The sequence below is a fragment of the Emydura macquarii genome, unplaced genomic scaffold (assembly GCF_026122565.2).
Source record: "Emydura macquarii macquarii isolate MOO-44397 ecotype Brisbane River unplaced genomic scaffold, CSIRO-AGI_Emac_v2 contig_1551, whole genome shotgun sequence".
NCBI classification, from domain to species: Eukaryota; Metazoa; Chordata; order Testudines; family Chelidae; genus Emydura; species Emydura macquarii.
Window position 1 is genome coordinate 17,537,179 of NW_027131688.1, and position 19,401 is coordinate 17,556,579.

The 19,401-nt window shown below is 46.4% G+C and overlaps 1 protein-coding gene across 1 annotated transcript in view; it reads right to left on the reverse strand.

Moving 5' to 3' along the window:
- The window catches only part of CEP170B (centrosomal protein 170B), an 81,117-nt gene extending 72,516 nt beyond the window's left edge, over positions 1-8,601 (reverse strand). Inside the window, exons 1-2 of the mRNA XM_067554957.1 lie at positions 8,461-8,601; positions 5,309-5,444 (exon numbers count right to left, since the gene is read on the reverse strand). Coding sequence (XP_067411058.1) covers positions 5,309-5,413 — 105 coding nt within the window. The 5' untranslated portion in view covers positions 5,414-5,444; positions 8,461-8,601. The remainder of the gene's footprint in view (positions 1-5,308; positions 5,445-8,460) is intronic.
- Between the last annotated feature and the right edge of the window lie 10,800 nt (positions 8,602-19,401).

Consider the following 19,401-nt stretch of genomic DNA (forward strand, 5'->3'; position numbering starts at 1 on the left):
TAAGTAGGTGTAGAAGATTTCCGGAAAGATTAAGTGCCCGCCTAGCAAACCAATTTAGTTTCAAGCTTTCAGGCTACAATCTTCTTCAACTAGTTGACTGCTAACAGTGGATCCAGTCCACTGCACGAAATAAGTGAACATGGGTCAAAACAAAGCATAAAACATATTTTTATAATTCTGTAACAAAACGATAAAGCATTTAATTGTTTAGGAATCTACTGTTGCCTCGAGACAATTCAACTAAAGAAACTTACAAATAAGAATCTACCCCCTCCCCACCTCACAAAATAATTCCTAGAGCAGTAGACAGGGACTGTCTTTTGCATCACATGAGGCTCTGATCAGGCCCTTAGACTTTACCACAATATAGCTACTAAACAATCATAGTGTTAGAGATGGAAGAGACCAATTAAGTTATATATTCCATTCCCCTGACAATGCCAGTCTGTTGTGTGTGTATTAGAAATAATTTATTCCTAATGGCCCTTCCCCTGAAAACACACTTACAAACAAAATAACATTACAGTAAGCACAATGACCCAGCAGTTATAAATTAATAATACTGGTTCCAGTAAACTAATAGTATGGTCACAACAGAAGAGCTTTGGCATTGTAACTCTACACAAACATGCAATGCCTCTGCTTCTTAGGCCTCTCCTAAGAGAAACCGTGGTGCCAGTCTGCACAATGATTTTGTGATACACATGGTCAGGTCATTGTAGCAAGAGGTCTATTTTTAGACCCCAACCTCCATCTGCTCACACACAACTTTGCAAACACATCCATGACATCGAAAATTCTATAATCTGCCGTAGGTCACTTTAAACTCTGGAACCTAGGCCAGCTCTGAAGAACGTCTCTAGAAGTGAACAGCCAGTAAAACAATCCATTATGCTGCTCCAAAAGAGAAGTTAAATATCATCGAGAGCAGTGGTGCCCAACCTCATTACAAAGAAGGGCCACCTAAACCTAAGCACAACCTTGTGTGGGCCAAAGAGATTCTCCGCAGGCCTTATGAAATGCTCTGGTGGCCCATGATCAGGTTGGGCACCCCTGATCTAGAGAAAAATATATTACTGAGGACAGTAAAGAAATACACTCAGGAAGAACAACGAGAGTCCTGTAGCACTTTAAAGACTAACAAATTTAATTTCTGCAGGCATGAGCTTTCGTGGGCTGCAACCCACTTCGTCAGATGCAAGAAACAGAAATCAGATAGGGAATAAATACATACATCCAAGGGTAAGGAACAACAATGGGGAGGGTAGGTGTTAACAAAGTCCATTCAGTTAGAGTAGATGTGTCACATCAACATCAACCAACTGGCCTTAATACGCAAACCACAGCTTTCAGTCTGGGTGAGCCATAAACCCTCCTCCCTTCACTCTCTCTCAGACTCCCAACCACAACCACATCCTCCTCACAACTTCTATGGGTGCCTACTTCATTTCTCCCTACCTGCGACCAAGAGAAAAGAGCAAGATTTGAATTGAAAAGGATCCCTGCTGCTAGGCTCTGCTGCTGATAGCGTGATGTTAAGTCCAGGAGCAGCACTGTGCTAAATCAATGCAGTCTCCCAGAGCAGCTCTTCAGCAGGAAATACTGCACAGGCATAGAATGCTTAGGATTCAGCCGGTTAGCTCTGCAATGGGCTAACACTGGAAGAAATAATGACCATGATTATTAAGAGTGACCACTGATTTTGCGTCTCTGTTTTTAACTGCCCAGCTTGAGATAGCTGATTTTCAGGAAGTGCTAAGCACCCACTCTGCAGAAATCAGGTTCCTTGAAAAGGCCTCAAGCTGGTCACTCAAAAACTCAACTCTTTTGAACAATCAAGTTTTTTGACAGTCAGATGCAGCTCTAAAGAAAACATTAGAACGTTTTTAACCTCGGCATGTCTCACGTCCCAGTCCCAAACGTGGAAATAGAAGAAGATAAAACAAGAAAGCATGACCACAGGGAAACCCCAATAAATGACCCACCATGAAACAATAATACAATGCTGGAGTGTCAAACTCTGGAAAACCCAGTCTAGCCATTTCATTCACTGCAAATCAGTGTCCCCAAAACATCAAGTTTTCCTTTTGACTAGGGGTTTCTCAAATGTTATTATGGCTAGAGCACACCTTAATAAACTGATTGCTTGTAAACACCTCCCCTCTGGTTGGAAATTGAACCCGCTGCCTCTCCTCCCATCTGCAAACACACAAAATCCCTGCAGCAGGAAAATAAGATTGCCTTTTGCACAGGAAAATAGTATTAGAAAAGCATCTACGACATATCTTTACACTATTTAGCAGGTGCAAACAGGGATGAGAGCGCTACCGTACAAAAGGCCGGCTTTCTGCCAATTTCCACTAAATGCTACAACCAGTGGGCTGGGGACCAGTGTCCAGGAACCTCTGCTTTAGACAGCCCAAGACATAGCCCCTCCCCTCTTTATAGCCCAGTTCATTTGTAACCTCAAAAAAAAAAATCACAACGAAGAGCTCTCTGCATCTAAATATTAATGGCCAAAGCCAAGAATTTTGACTCTGAATTTCCACAAAGTCCTAAGGTGAAGGGCTCTTGGTTAATGCTCTTCTCCAGTTTGTATGTCTGTACGTTCAACAATATGTAGCATTCTTTAGCTAAAACATCTGACCATCAAGGCCAAAACTGCAAACAAACTGGATTATTCCACGGGGGTGGAGGGACATCATCTTGCTCTACAAGTAACACAGTAACTTCTAGGGACAGAAGGATGCCATCTAGTTCGCACCACCATATCAGCTAAAGTTTCTGCACTGAACGTTAGTGTTTCCTTTAAGTCCCTGGCTTGGATCTTTACTCTAAAAGCACTAACAATGTAATTAAATGTTAAGTTAGCAAGAAACCAAAGTCATAAGCATCAGTGGATGGTACATGCAGTAAAATCTACAAAAAAAAGTAGCCTAGCCACTCAGCACTTCAGGACAGAATCGTGTTTCTTTAGTGTAGTGTCTGTATGAGCATCAATACTGTTACTCCTCAGGGAATTCTGTGCCACTGCACAAGCGCAGAATTAATGTCCCCCGCAGAATAATTGATTCACACGCCCTTCCCAGGCAACGGTCCTGAGCAGCTGTGTTTGGTTCAGGCATTGGGAGCAGACAGGAGAAATGTAAATCGCCGCCGGAGGGGGCGGGGCTGGATGTGTGTGCGAGACTCTGTCCCTCTCGCTTGCTATCACACTGCGCCCGGAGCCAGGGAGGGGCAGGCCTGGGGACGCCCCGGCCAACAGCTCCTACTGTGTGCCAGGCTCCAGCTGCTAGCCTGGGCTGTGGGACTATTTGACCTCCTCTTGCCCTGAACAGGCCACTCCCGGGAATGGGTCTGACACACACACACACACACACACACACACACACACACACACACACACACACACACACACACACACACACACACACACACACACACACACACACACACACACACACACACACACACACACACACACACACACACACACACACACACACACACACACACACACACACACACACACACAGGAACCTCCCCTGGCTGCAGGAAGCTCTACACCCCCTTCCCCTGCTTCTTGCCCCCATTGCTCCCCAGTCACAGAGGGAGGGGTGACTGTATGGGGAGTTGCCCCGTCTGCCCAACCCCTGTGCATCCAGACTTCCCTCAAACACACCCAGACCACACCCAGACCACCCCCCACCGAGTCTCACCCCCTGCATCCAGACCCCCCCACACTCGAACCCCAAACCCCACCACCTGCACCTGGACCACCCCACAAAGCCCCCCCGCATCCAGACTCCCACCCCACTGAGCCCCAACCACCTTCACCCGGACCCCTTGCAAAGTCCCATTCCCCCTGCACCCAGAACCCCCCAACGAGCCCCTGTGCATCCAGATCCCCCTGCCACCAGCACCTGGATTGCCCCGCACAGAGCCCTCTCACCCCACACCTGGGCCCCCCCATACTAAGCCCTTCCATGCTTGGACTGTGCCGGGCTGAGCCTGCTTGCCCCACACCTGAATCGGGGGGCAGAGCTGGACGTGCGAGACTGTCTCTCTCCCACTCACTATCGCGGTGTGCCAGGCATGGAGGGGCAGGGTCCTGGGGTGTGTCTGGGGCAGGCGGCCCTTGCGCCGTGTCAGGATCAGGCGAGGATGGAGGGCTGAAGGGTGATTCCCCCACCTCTCTGCAGCCAGTGGCCTGCGTTCCCCACTAGCGCGCTGGAGCCTCGACTCCCACTGCCTTCTAGTCTATTGTCTGCAACAATTGCAGTTCTAGTCCAGTGATGGCACGCTGGCAGGCTGAGTGCTACTGGCAGTCACTAAGGCCCCAATCTGGTAAAGAATCAGTTTCAATGGGGATACTCAGGTCCTGCCTCTATGCACATATTTAAGTGCTGTACCAGGTCATGGGCTAACTTCACTCCTAACGATGTGCTGCCCTTTAGGGTATGTCTACACTGAAAAGAAAAACCTGCGGCTGGCTCAGACTCAGGCGGGCTTGGACTGCTTCATTGCTGTGTAGACTTCCAGAGTGAGGCTGGAGCCCAAGCTCTTGGACCCTGCAGGACGGGAGGGTCCCAGAGTTCTGGCTCTAGTCCGAGCCTGGAAGTTTGCACAGCACTGAAACAGCCCCACAGCCTGAGCCCGCGTCACCTGGCATGGGCCAGCTGTGGGTTTTTCTTTGCCATGTTGACATACCCTTAAAGTCTTGTGAGCTTGACAAGAAATATTAGTATTGCCACCTGCTCTGTGGAGCCATACAGACGTGATAATATGCCTCGTAAGGAATCTATTTGTCAAAAAACATTTCCTGAATCTTTTTGGTCATCTGTATTGTTACAAACATACTTGCTGACAGGTATTTTGAAATAAATTACCAAAATAATTGAAAATAGTGTAATTATATGCTGTCATTTTGACAAATAAAATATGCAGAATTTTTAAATATTGTGTGCAGAAGTTTTCATTTTTTCAGCGCAGAATTTTTTATTTTTTGGCACAAAATTCCCTCAGTAGTACTGTTAATCCGTTCCAGTCAGTCAGTTTACAGCCAATGCAGCTTTGACTCCCAGACTAATCACCAGGCCGTTTAAGATCACTTCCATGAGTGCATTAAACCACTGTGAGCATGGTAAATTTAGCCTAAAATCAAGTTCTTGTGAACAAGAGGGTTTATTTAAAAACAGTTTTTAGGTCTGCAACAGCTTCAAGATCCCTAAGTTTACACTGAAGGCATCTACTGTATAGTCAAGGGCAATTTGCCAGATCAGAAGACGTTTTATACAAATATATGTACCTGGAGCATTAGTTCACATTCGTCTCTGCCAACAAATATCATCTCCCGAGGAAGCCGGTGGCGAATGCCAGTGCTGCTCACCAGGAACCACGAAGTCACACTCATTTTGGTATTTGGCACTTAATCTTTAAACATCCTGAACAAACAGAACAACACATGCATAGTTTGGTGTTAGTTGCTGACCAATAATAGAAGCAAGTTAGTTGATAGCGTTGAAATTAACCTGAAAGCTTTAAGCAAGTTTTGCGAGGGGCTTATAAACAGATTAAAACATGTGGCTACCGTAACCCCCTGGCTACACAGCCCACCAGTGCAGTAGAAGCAGGAAGGCTTTCTGGACCAGACACTCTATGGGCACTGGCAACCCACTGCATCCCCCAGACTGGCAAGGGACACAGTGCATGCTTCCTCCACCTCTATATTCAAACATCCAAGCCGGTCCATAACAACTGGCCATCGCAACTCGGGGAGTAAGGAGACATAGCGTGCCCTCTTACTCACTTTTGTGGAGTACCTGCATTGCAGGAACAGCACAAGGTGTGGGGAGGGGAAGGGCAGGGGGGGGGGGGAATGGGCATGCAGGGGCAGGGAGTGGGCAGAGCCTTGGATCCCCCCACCTCAATGAGCCAGCCAGAGAAGCTCAGCTGGTGCATGGTGGGGGATGAGCCCTGCTACTGTTCTGTAGCTGGAGCCCATTACCTCCCCACCCCTGCAGCAAGTGGGAGGAACCAGGGAACAGACTGTGACTTTCAGAGTCATACTCATATCACAGTTTGCTCTCCAGTCTGCTCCAGGACAGTGCAGCTACAGGTTTCTCATCACCCCAGGCCCACTGTTCAATCACAGTCTAGCTCTAAAGCATGAATGGTCAGAGATCAGCAATGCTAATGCATAAAGGATCTCTCTAAGAGGAGCCTGATTTCTGCAGGCAACTGTCCCAACTAACCTGTTTGTGGCTTGTGCTCTCCCATTAGGTTTCTGGGCCAGAGTGGACAGGGAAGAAAGCCATTTGATAGGGGGTTGGGGTGGATCGATGCCCCTAGTTATTGAGCGATTTAGCCTATGCATCCTCTTGTCAGGCAAGTGCCTAACTTGGCTTTTGGGCCGATATGGAACTATTAACTCCTGGAACACGAGCCTGCAACTGCAATAAGACAACAAACACTATCCTGCGTCAGTAAAAGTGCCATCATCCACCCAAGGGACATTAAAATGAGTTCCAAGAAAGTGTTTGCCTCAGAAGGCCCAAAGAGAGGTTCTGGATGTGGTCTGTCTTGGGTTATGAACTCTTTGAGGCATGGATCCTGCCTTCAGCTTCATCCCATACACAACCAAGCAGTCGGTGCTTAGCCAAAATGCTACTGAGTATCCCTAACCCATCCTTCGGTGCTTACTTTACTGTCCTTTCTTAGCACCCGCAAGTGCCGCTGGGTTCCATGGGCTCTTTCCATTCCTTCCCAGGTATTCCCTGTTGGGAACATAACAGCACCAAGGTGGGAAGGAGCAGCGAAAGCCACCTGCAGAGCTGCCATGAGGAAAGGACTTCTCCTGCAGGAAGGATGCCACTTACAAATCCACTCCCCTGTCACCTCCAGCCTATTCAGAATGGCCTCCCTGACCTGTGAGTGGGCACAAAGCCATTCAAACACAGAGGCACACTGGAAGTGCAAGAAGCCAGGAGACCTTGCATCAGCACCAAAAAGTATTTGTGAAGGGCAGGGACCCCAGCCAGAAAGGTCTGGGCTGCCACACTGCTCGTTCTATAGTAAAGCTTGGGGATAAAGAAACTCAGCCCATCTCTTGACACTACATTTTGCTTCTAGTGCCATGCAGTGAGTCCATATTGGCATTTGTTGCTCGGAGGACGGGAATAAACACTCCAGACAAGCTGCGATTGGCCCACGGTGCAGAAAGTCAGTGGAATAATTGAAGCTGCAACCCTTAGCTAGTCAGTGGAGAGAGGCTGTATCTTTAATCAGCTCTCACTCAGCAGCCGACACCACTGAGACCAATGCTTATTATGGACATTTCTAGGAGGCAAGGAGGGTTATTTAGACAGGAAGGAGGGGGGAAAAAACCAACCCAGAACAAAGCCACTTAATCCCTCTGAAATATACAAGTGTTTTTATTTTTAAAAGGAGACGGGTGGGGAAGGGGGATTTGTCCACCCGCACACTGGATGTTAACACGATCAAACCCACCCCAATGCAGGGGCCGAGATTGAGAACAAAACGCGCCCGGGGATGTTTAAGATGCTGATTGCATGCGTGGTGGGGCCATAGATGCCAAGAATAAACTGGCTGGCTTGCATATGCCTCCATGATCCGCCACCATTAGAAAGCTGCTGCCAGCCATCCACACCCAGGGAAAACACCAGCCAAACAAGGTGCGACAACAAACCCTCCAGCCTCCGTGCTCGTGGAGCGGGGCGGGGGGGGGGGGATGGATCACAGACCCCATTAGTCGGGGGGGGGGGGGGAGGAGGAGAGGGGGAGAGACTGGGGAGGAGACCTGGGCTCTTTGTCTGGAGAGGACCGGGCTGGGGAATGGAGGGGGGGGGAGATCAGGGATATATGATGGTTTAAAGCACATTGTCTATTCCCCTGCCCCAAATCACCCCGCGGGCTGGAGGCTGGAAGAGAGGAGAGCCGGAGGAGGGGAGCTCTGACCCCCAGCGCCACACACCGATCAGACCCCGCCGGGATTTGGAAAGGGCCCATCCGCCTTCCCCCGGGGCTGCCAGCCCGGCCCATCTCCCTCTGCCCGAGCGCCCCGCGCCTCCTCCCCTGCCCCGCTCTGCCTTTCAGCCGGACCCCTCCCTGGCCGCTGCGCCCCCTGCCCGGGGCAGCCGGCTTCCCCCCCTCCCCGCCCCCGCGTCTCACAGCCCCGATCCCCCACCTCGGGCCCCCCCAGCGCGCCCCTCGCCAAGGCCCCGCCCCGCCCGCGGAACCCGCGGCAGCTCCCCGGCTGTCCCCCCGCAGGCCCGGCCCGGCCGGTGCAGGGCAAGCCGGCCAGGTGCTGAGCTGCCGCCGCGCTGCAGGCCCCAGGCCAAAGCCATTGAGGATCAGCTGTTTCCTGTCGGCGAGGCGGACCCATCCCCTGCCGCCCGCCGCCCGCCAGCCCAGGCTCTCCCCGGCCCGGCCTCCCGGTACCTGTTCCAGGTGCGGGTGGCGGCCGGTGCCCGCTCAGCGCCTGCCCCGAGCCGGCTCTGCCTGCCCGACTGGCCGCTCCCCTGGCATCGCACGTTGCCAGCAGCTGCCGCCGGGCTGCCTTCCCTCTCCTCTCCCGTCTCCTGCCGAGGGAGGGACGGCAGCGCCGCCTGCACTTGCACAGCAGGTTCTAGACGTCAGTAGGCGGCTCCTACCCCTTCCGCCACCCGCGATCCCGGGCGGCTCGCCCCAGCCAGCCAGGCAGGCAGCAGCCGCCCTCCCCGGTGCACACAGTCCAGGTTAGGGTAGGTCAGGTGACAAGCTGGGTTAAACATTAAAGGTGCCTGCCTGCAACCCCAGCTCTGCTGTGATCCCAGTCAGGGCGAAGTTAGTTGCAGGGCATGCAACACGCTTGGGTGTGATCTGCGTGTTCCAACCAGGAGTTAGGACATGGTAATGGGGAGGGGAGACTTTTTTCTCCAGTCCCCACTCTACCCCCCCCATTGGATTTAGGAGCCACACTGATGATTATTTATAGAGCACAGTAGCTGTGCAGGGGGCTTTACAGTCAATCCACTGTTAAATGCAATTTGCCCACGTTGTCAAACAAGGGGTGGGCATTTTTGCTTGCAGGCACATTGCCCAGTGTGGGTAAGAAGTTGGCCAGAAGCTCATGTGCAACCCCAGCTTCTATGAGCACACCCACTCCTTGCATATGCACAAGTCAGAGCATGCAAGGGTGTGCATCTACTTTCACCCATTTCCTAATGCAAATGTTGGCTGAACACTTTACCCTTAAGAGCTGGCAGGCTAGTGGTTGGCTGTTTGTGCAAATTTAGCTGACAGTGCAGAAGAGATCTATCTAACTCTCACTGGAATTTCAAAGGTGCCTCTCACCCTGGTATCTAAACACCAGAGGTAACACCATAGTAGGCAAATCCTAATCTGATTGCTAAATACTTGACCTCTCCACTCATAATTAATATGAATAGTAATAAAAGTAATGTGCTTCTCTTTTATAGTGTCTTTCATTCAAGGCTTTCAAAGGGCTTTGTAAACATTAATTAAGCTTCGCAACTCTTCTGTGACGTAGACGGTATTATCGCCAGATCACATAGTTATAAAGTGAATGGAGCAAATTCAGTGTCAGAATTAAGAATGGAGTCCGGCCGCCTAGTGCCCCATGAGAAACCAACAGACAGTACTGCCCCGATCTCCAGGTTGCCCCAAGGACTTCTGGGATACATCCAGAAGATTTCTGGGACCTAAGTCAAGCTGGGGCCTCATGCACACAGGAAAGCACAGGCCAGGTTCCTCCAGCCCTGCAGGGTCCTGGAACTCTAGAACCGAGCCCTGGGTTAACACAATTGGTGTGTGGATACAAGGGGGTTAGGCCTCAGCCCAGACTCAAACCCAGGCTTACATTGCTGTGTAGACATACTCCATTTGGCTTAGTAGAGTAGGTTGAAATTTCTTTCAGCATGCATTTTTAAGTGGGTTTATCTTCCTTAGTATCCTTAGCTGCTACTTCTTGAAGGAATGTAACTAAGAGTGATCAACAAGGGATTGGACTAATCTGGAAGGCTTGTGAATGGAATAAGAGACTGTTAAGGAAACAAATTCAGGAAAACACATGTCGTTGATGGTGATTTATGGAGGTAGCTAGAAAATCACGGATGCTCACTAGTATGAATAGCTTTTTTCTTGTTAAAGGAAAACTGGAGCCACTGAGTAGTACTATAATGTATCCAGCTGTGTGCTGATGCTGGGAGAAAGAAGAACCTGATTTTTAGAAGTGCTGAGTGCCCACAACTCCAGCTGAAGTCAATGAGAGCTGTGACTGCTTAGTGCCTACCTCAGAAAATCAGGCCCCATGTGGTCTCCAGGAACCTATATAGGCATTTTTGTTACATTTCAGAATTTTAATTAGGGACATAACCAACTATTTACAATAGCAGATTGTGGTGCAGGAGGCCAGTGACTGGCTACAGAAGACACCATGAGCCATATTCACTTCTCATATCTACTGGTTTTACACCAATCTAACTCCATTGACTTCAGTGGGGCTCCCCCTGATCTACCCGGGTGCACAACTGAGTTCAGAATCCATCCTCATGTCTAGATAATATAGTGATTGGCACTCTGTAAATACTACTAGATATCATGCTTACCAGGAGGAAAGGCCATTGAGTGAAAGACCCATGCTTAGGGATGGAGAAAGAAGCAGAATAGTAGGACTTGGTTATTAATAATTTGTATTGTGATTGCCCACCTGAATCAGTGTTTGAGTTCTTCTCTGGGAAATGTGTCCCAGTGTAATTCAATGTGTTGATTCTCTTCAGAGACCTAAATGACCTAAAATCCATCTGCATCTGAGACTGCCTCTCCTGCAGCAATCATGCTCGGCTAGGATGCTCTTCTTGTTGTCTACTTCAGCACTGAACTCCATCGGGATGGCAGCAGGACATTCTCAGTGGAAGCCCTTGCCTTTGGTGGACTTTCAGACTTCGTGAAAGGCACATCTGTTTAGTCTAGCACTTTAGCCAGCAGTAGATTATTTGTAGGTGAACAGGGTGAAGAACTGTCTCCTTTCTGGGACCATTTTCATTAGCCCTTAATGTTTGCTTAATATGTGCATTTTTTGGAGTATTGGTATAATTTATTTATAGGGCCTTTATAAGTAAAAGTGGACTTTACTACATTATGTGGTTTACGCTTTGGTCGTGTTGTGCAGTTATGATTGATTTTGCTATTAAACAGTTTAACTCATAAGTGTTTTCACTTCCTGTTGAACTACACTTGAGAAGTTTCTGTATTGGCCTAATCACCCAATAGGATTATAGTGGTACAATTTATTTCTCCACATAAACCTGACATTTAGGCAAATTTTGTTAGTAGGTAGCTATAAAAAGTAGCCGTGTTCATCTGTTTTTAGCAAAACGGCGAGAGTCCTGTGGCCCCTTAAAGACTAACAAATTTATTTGGGTATAAGCTTTCATGGGCAGAAATCCACTTCATCGGATGCATGAATGCTTCCTCTTCATACATCTGACGAATTGGGTTTCTGCCCACGAAAGCTTATGCCCAAATAAATTTGTTAGTCTTTAAAGGGCCACAGGACTCTTACTGTTTTTTTATGAAAAGTAGGGCTGTCAATTAATCGCAGCGATAACTCAGTTATCTCAAGCGATAAACTCAAAACAAATGAACTTGATTAAAAAATTAATTACGATTAATCACAGTTTTAATCGCACTGTTAAACAATAATAGAATACCAATTTAAATTTTTATAAATATTTTGGGTGTTTTTCTACATTTTCCAATATATTTCAGCTACAAAACGGCCATGTGAACGCCTGTTCTCACTTTCAGGTGACATTGTAAATAACAAGTAGGCGGCATTATCTCCCGTAAATGTAAACAAACTTCTTTGTCTTAGTGATTGGCTGAACAAGAAGTAGGACTGAGTGGATTTGTAGGCGCTAAAGATTTACATTGTTTTGTTTTTGAGTGCAGTTATGTAACAAAAGACTTCTACATTTATAAGTTGCATTTCACGATAGAGATTGCCCTACAGTACGGGTGTGAGGAGAATTGAAAAATACTATTTCTTTTGTTTATCTTTTTTACAGTGCAAATATTTGTTATAAAAAATAAAATAAAGTGAGCACTGCACACTTCGTATTCTGTGTTGTAACTGAAATCAATATATTTGAAAATGTAAAAAAAATCCAAAACTATTTAAATATATTTAGATATTCCATTACTGTTTAACAGCGCGATTAAAACGGCGATTAATCGCACCTATTTTTTTTTTAAATTCGTGATTAATTGCGGTCAATTTTTTAAATCATCTGACAGCCCAAAAAAAAAAATGGTTTTAATCACTCTCTCTGTAGGGTTATCACCTTTGGGATTAATATTATTTTGTGTGTGGGTACACACACCCACCGATGAGTACTGTGCATGTAGAAGATGCCTCAGTCCCTGATCCTTGGACCTTTCATTCTAACTGAAACAAACAATACAGTTCAGACAGACACAGGAGGCCTGACGATACATTACATTGCAGCCCCTTTATGATGTTCCGGTGATGTAGTGAAAGCAAAAAGTTAGTAGATACAGCCCCTGGGGAATAATTCCAGCAGATATTTTTAGTGGTTTAAAAGCTTTGGCACTGCTGCAGTCTGGCTATGATTGGCAACCAGAACAGCTCCTCGGGGTTCTTGCTGGAAGCCACATGTAAGTTAGACTTTCCTAAAGCTGCTCTAATTTAGACTGGTACAGCTGAAGTCCTGAACACAATGTATAAAGCCATAATGGATTTGAATATAGCTACCTCCGATTCGCTCCCTGCAGGAAAGTTGTTTGCCACAACCATGGTAAGACCAAAGCAACCCAGGCTTTGACCATCAGGTAGATACTTTATAAATAAACTAGATAGAAAATGTTACTGTGCACTGTTTAAAGTCTGCCCAGGTCTACTCCATAACACGCTGGCTGAAGTGAATCGTGTGCGTGCGCGTAGTTTGTAAATTTGCTGAGCACTCTGGGATCTTTGGATGACAGACACTATATAAATATTAGCCATGCATCAAGCCCCCAGATTTTTTCATTTACTTTTGAATAACTTACTTTCAGATGCATTAGTAAAGGTTCCCAAGAGGTCATGCATGCTGAAAGGAATTTTAACCCACTCCCCGTAGCTTCATTCTGCTACCCACTTCTCTTGGAGTAGGCACCTGTCTCTCAGAAAACAACTTAATCATAAGGGGGCTACTTCTTCAGGGTCCTGCTACTGGATGCTGCATATAGTCTTGATCTGTGTGTGCCTGGAGTTCCCTCACTTCAGGCCAGGATTCCCATACTTCCTAGCAGAGGGAGGAGGATTAAACGTTCAAAGATTCTAAGACGACATAAAAGGCCGGATCCAGCATACCTCATATATCCAAAACAGTCATTGTCTTCCAGCAGGGAGTGCACAATTGAGCCCTGTACCAGGTTTTCATAAGGCCTCCCCCAAAATTACAGCTTAGTTGATTTTTTTTTGTTTAGCTTTTTATTAAGGCAAGGTTACAATAAAACATTAATAATATTACAGCACACGTTACTCATTCAGGATCAGGTTAATATTCAAAAAGAACCTGGCTAAAGGTTCTGTCTTGCTGGCTGGGGACCCCTCCTTCTCCAAGTACAGTAAAAAGGGTGACCAAATTACCTCTTTTTGGCATTTCTCTGTGTCTGTACTTGGTGTAAAAACTTTTCCATTACAAGGCCAGTCCATATTTTGCTATACCACAATTCTGCAGGAGAAATCACATTTTTCAAATAATAAGCAGTATAAAGTCTCACTGTTAACAACCAAAGAAGTTAACCTGTTGTTCTGTTTAAAATGTAAACTTTACTGGAGCGTTAAGTAAGCAAGTCAGGGAATCTCTGGGAAGCCAGCATTTTGTTAGAAGATGAATCTTTAATAATTTCCTCCCAAAACTGTCTAATTTTTGGACACAGTCACCACGTGTGCCAGTATGTTCCTCACACCTCCCCTGCCCCTCAACAGAGGGCCTCCCTAGTAACAAAAACTTGATGGCTCTTAACTGGAGTCAAATGCCCTCAGTACAGTAATTTATAAAAGGTTTTCTTTGTGAGTTACACGAATTGAAGATGTATTCCCCTTTCCCATATAGAGATCCACTCATCTAGATCAATTTCTTTGTCCATATCCTCTTATCTTTTCTCTGTCCCTTTGAATGGTTAATACAGCTTCTTGCTAGTTGGTTTGTATTTGAATTACACGTTGTTTTACAGTTTATGGGCCTGGTTCTCCTTTCACTTACTCGGTTTTACACTGGTGTAGCCACATCGCTGGCTCCTGATTTACAGCGGTGGCAGTGAGGAGAATCAGGTCCTCCTTTCACGTTAAGTATTATCTCCAGCCCTGCGGAATATTCCGGCAGTGTTGTGTGCCAACATTTACATTACATCCCCAGTCTATTTTACATCTAGCAACAGGCCCCAATCCTGCATACACTTAAAGCACGAGTCATCCGATTGAACTGAAGAGGATGGTTCAGGGCCATACAGTTACTCACCTGTATAAGTATTTGCAGCACTGGGGCCTAAGGGTGTGATCCACAAAGGCATTTAGGTACTTTCGTCCCAGTAGGTGCCTTAACTCATTCAGCGCCGAAGCTTTTGAAAGTAAAACTTCCCTAGGCGCCTCTGAGCACGCACACTGCGGTCTTCCGCTAAGCATCCAGATGTCTCTCTACTGCCTCCGTCCCAGAGCAATCCCCAAACAGAGCGAACACAGGCATTCAGCTGCCTGAGCTGCTAAGTGTGCTCCGAGGCTGCCTACCAGACCAGGTCCCAGTCAGAATCCAACTTCTGGAGGAGAAGCCTACCTTATAGCCTTTAGCCCAGAGGTGAGAGCCCTGAGCTGGGAGTGGGAGACCCTGGGTCAGTTCCCCCTTCTCTGCCAGAGCAGAGGGATATTCTGATGTGGGACACCCTCTTTCTCTCTGCCCGATGACTATTCTAAGTATGAGAGGGCAAGAGAAAGAATGGGAATGGCTCTGTAGCCCAGTGGTTAGGGTCACCCATCAGGGAGGGGGAGACCCTGGCTCCAGTCCTCCCTGATCCAACCTCTATTATTTATCAAGAGGGCAGCAGCTTCATCAGGAGAGACTGAGGCAGCCCCACATCAGAACCTCCCTTCCGTTCAACACGGGTCTCCCACTTCCCAGCTGAGTGCCCTAACCATGGGGCTAAGCGTTATAAGGTAGGTGGTGGCACCACACCCATGCATGGTGGGTACCGCCTCCTCCCGCTGTGTGGAGCAAGGCAGGTGCCTCCTGTGTTTCCTCACACCGCTCTAGTCAGCATCTCCCATTAGCTCTTGTAGGTGGGGAGCCCTCTAACATGCTGACTTGTGTGGATCACATTCTTAGGTGCTTCTCTCTCTCTCCCCTACCCTTCCTCCCCCCCATTCACGTAGGGGTGTCTGTAAATGAGTTTGCACGGTCTACAGGAGTTTTTGCTCCCTGCCCAGCTCTTCCCTCCAGCTCTTTCCCCAGGTGGGCTCTTAAACCTTAAGCCTGGCTCCTTTTATACAGGAATCAGCTGATTCCTCTCAGGTGGGGCTCATCCTGTAGCCAGGGTTGGCTTAGTCCCAGGCTCTCCAGCCCAGTGGCAAGCCATCCTGTGCAGCGCCTAGCTCAGCTTTGTGGGTTGCAATGTTGTTCCTATGATTTTCGAGGCACCTAAAAGTTAGGCGCTGGAGACAGTCAGCATTGCAATGCCTAAATCCCTTTGTGAATCCCATCCTGTCTAACAGACTGATTAATGAGGTCTGGTAAAAGCCTTGGTATAATTGGGGAGGGATGAGTGATTTCCACAATGTTAATATTTTTAAGTTCCATGACTTAAAACCTGTAGGACTAGAACTTCAGCTGGTCTGTATTGGCCTATGGACCTGTATCAATTTATAGCAACTGAGGATCTGGGCCTGTATCTTCTCACTTTACAATACATTGTATTTTTATAGTGACTTTATATTCCTATTATATCAGCCTGACATTTAATGTTAGTACTCTGAAATGTACTAAAATAAAATCTAATTTGCATTAGCAGTTTTTATCAGGATACACATGCCATTCTTCGTTGAATTCATTCCCCCAGATATGCTATGAAAGACTTGGCTTAGTGATTTTCTTTTTATCATAGAGTCTAAATCATAAAGCTGTTTTTAATTTAAGCCTTTCATAACCTAAGAAAAAACAAGAAATATCAATCCGAGTGGTGATGACCCATTTTTATAATGTTGCATCTAGGATTTGTGCAATATAAATCTTTGCTGGAAAAGAATTAAAAAAGTGTATTTTAATGATTGGTCCTATTGGGCAACTGTAAATAGTAAGCGCAGCAATGAAGACGAAGATACCATGCTGCCTGATGAGAGTAGGTCAAGGATATATGGTTATACCATGCGGTTTGTTAAATAGGAGCCACCTACTGTAAGCCAGAGCTATTTCAATTCTATGTTTAAAGAAATCATTCTTCATGGAAAGTTGATTGGTTTCATAAAGGAAGCAGCAGGGTTTAGTGGTTTCCTGCATGGAGGATGGAAAGGACAGGCAGTCAACAGCCTGAGTTGTTCTCTCTACTGATGAGTTGGCTTTCTGTTCAGTAGGTAAGTTCCTCATGCCAAAGGTTGTAAGTGCACGTAATTGATTAAAGCCTCACACTCTGCCTGAATAAGTAGCCGCTATGAGATGGAATGGAGTGAAGGATCACAAGTTAATCTCCAGCCTATGGGCAAGGCGCTTCGGCTGTTCCTCCTCAGATGCAGGACTTCCTGGAACTGAATTAGTCCAGCCCCAATACTCCCCTCAATTCAGAGCCAGCACAGATCTTCCTTTGGCAAGCTGTGGGTTGTAGAGGTTCTAACGCCCAGCCTCATAGACTCATAGACTTTAAGGCCAGAAGGGACCATCATGATCATCTAGTCTGACCTCATACACATTACAGGCCACAGAATCTCACCCACTGCTATAATGGATCCATAACCTCGGGCTAAGTTACTGAAGTCCTCAAATCATGGTTTAAAGTTTAAAGTTACAGAGAATCCACCATTTACACTAGTTTAAACCTGCAAGCGGCCCATGCCCAAGGCTCAAGAAGAAGGGGAAATACTCTCAGGATCTCTGCCAATCTGATCCATGGGAAAATTCCTTCCCAACCTCAAATATAGCAATCAGTTAGACCCAGAGCATGTGGGCAAGATCCACCAGCCAGACACCCAGGAAAGAATTCTCTGTAGTAACTCAGAGCCCTCCTCATCTAGTGGCCCGTTTCCGGCCGTTGGGGATTTTTGCTATTGGCAGTCGCTGATGGGCCACATGCCATTGCAAGCAGTCCCATCATACCATCCCCTCCATACACTTCTTAAGGTCAGTCTTGAAACCAGTTAGGTTTCTGGCCCCCACTGCTCCACTTGGAAGGCTGTTCTAGAACTTCAGTCTTCAGATGGTTAGAAACCTTTGTCTAAATTTCAAGCCTAAACTTGCTGATGGCCAGTTTATATCCATTAGTTCTTGTGTCCACATTGGCGCTAAACTTAAATAACTCCTCTGCCTCCCTGGTATTTATCCCTCTGATGTATTTATAGAGAGCAATCATTGAGCAATATAGAGAGCAAGCCCCTCAGCCTTCTTTTGGTTAGGCTAAACAAGCCAAGCTCTTTACATCTCCTGTCATAAGGCAGATTTTCCATTCCTCAGATCATCCTAGGAGCCCTTCTCTGCACCTGTTTCAGTTTGAATTCATCTTTCTTAAACATGGGAGACCAGAAATGCACACAGATGATTCACAGATGAGGTCTCACTCCACCCACAACCCACCCTATGCTGAGGCAGCAGCATGGCTAGTCAGGATCCACTTCCACTTGGTAAATTTCAGCCAGCCTTTAAAATGTTGGGGGCAAATTGTTTTGCTGTTTAACCTTTGTGAGAAAAAACTTGACAGTCAAACCAGCTAAATGTACTAAAGATTATGATTCAGATACAAATCTCAATTTAAGATGAAGGTAAATTCACGTTGGTCTTGTTATTAATACTATTCAAACAGGAATTAGGGTCTTGTTGTCCTAGGTACAGTACAAATAAATAACACAAAGGCAACGCCTGGCTGAGAGAGCTCACATTCCAAGATTTAGACAATCTATAATAGGTGCACACAACAGCTGGTAAAAAAAAGGGGAGGGGCAGGAGGGGAAGAATGTAATTTTTATGAAAATGGTCACCAAAATTTTATCCTGTTTTTTTAATCAAAATTCAAAGTTTTGTTGAAATTTTGGAAGTTTTTGCCCAGGCAAATGGGAAGAGTGAGGTGAGGCGAGGTGAAGGTTATAGCAGAGACAGGTGTTTCCATACATGAGTCATAACTGTGGCCTCAGCAATCGTAAGTAGTTGCCAGTCTGACTAGTGCCAGATGGTAATATTTCTGTTAATGGAAATCTCCAAGTATAAGCACTTTAGTTCAGAACTCTATATCTGATTTTTGTTTATTGCATTCTGTTGCACTATAGTGTTGCCTGTAAACTGAAAAACTTGAATGAAATATTTAATAGCTATATAAATGGAATCATGGTTCCATATAAATGGAAGGGTCTGTCAACAGCATCAGCCACAGAAATTAAGACCTGTGAACAAGAATCAGATACTGTTTGACGGTTTACAAGGAATGATTTAAGTTTTCACTTGCACTGATACCCATTCTCCGCGCTGTGGAAGTAAAAGTCAGATTCAACAATGTCCTTTTTTAGCGTTGCTCTTCCTTTGTTATATAATGGTTTGATGGTGTTCTTCTTTCATAATTACCCAGAGGGAAGGAAGATGGCTAAAAATATGCATGAAAAGGTCATCATTGCCAGGACAAGCCAGCCAGCTTATATTGGGTGGAGGCTACTGGACAACTTTAATGATCACCTACTTGCCGTCAGTAGTAGGTCTATGCACTTGCCATACATTTTAAAATAAATCATTATGGAAATGTTCGTGTTCCTTGAGGGGGACCGAAGGGATTAGAAGCATCAAAGGGAAAGGATGGCAGTCAGGAGGAGTCTGATAGAAGATGGCTCTGAGCAGAGTCCGTGTGGGAGCTACATCTACTTTGCATGTATTATTTTGAAAGCTTCAGGATATTTTGGGTTTATCTTGTTTCATCAGCAGTGGATGGTTTTCTGTGTCCTACATAGTAATTAGATCTTTTGTCATACCCTCAACAGAGAGCCCTGGCCTCTCAGCTCATGTGCACTCTGTAAAATGCATCTCGGAGTGATGCATGCCTACTCAGAACAGTCTCCCTTTACCGCATATTTCACTGATCCAGCTCCCTTTAAAACCAATCAAAAGATTCCCCTGGTGAGAATGCCAGAGTAGAGCA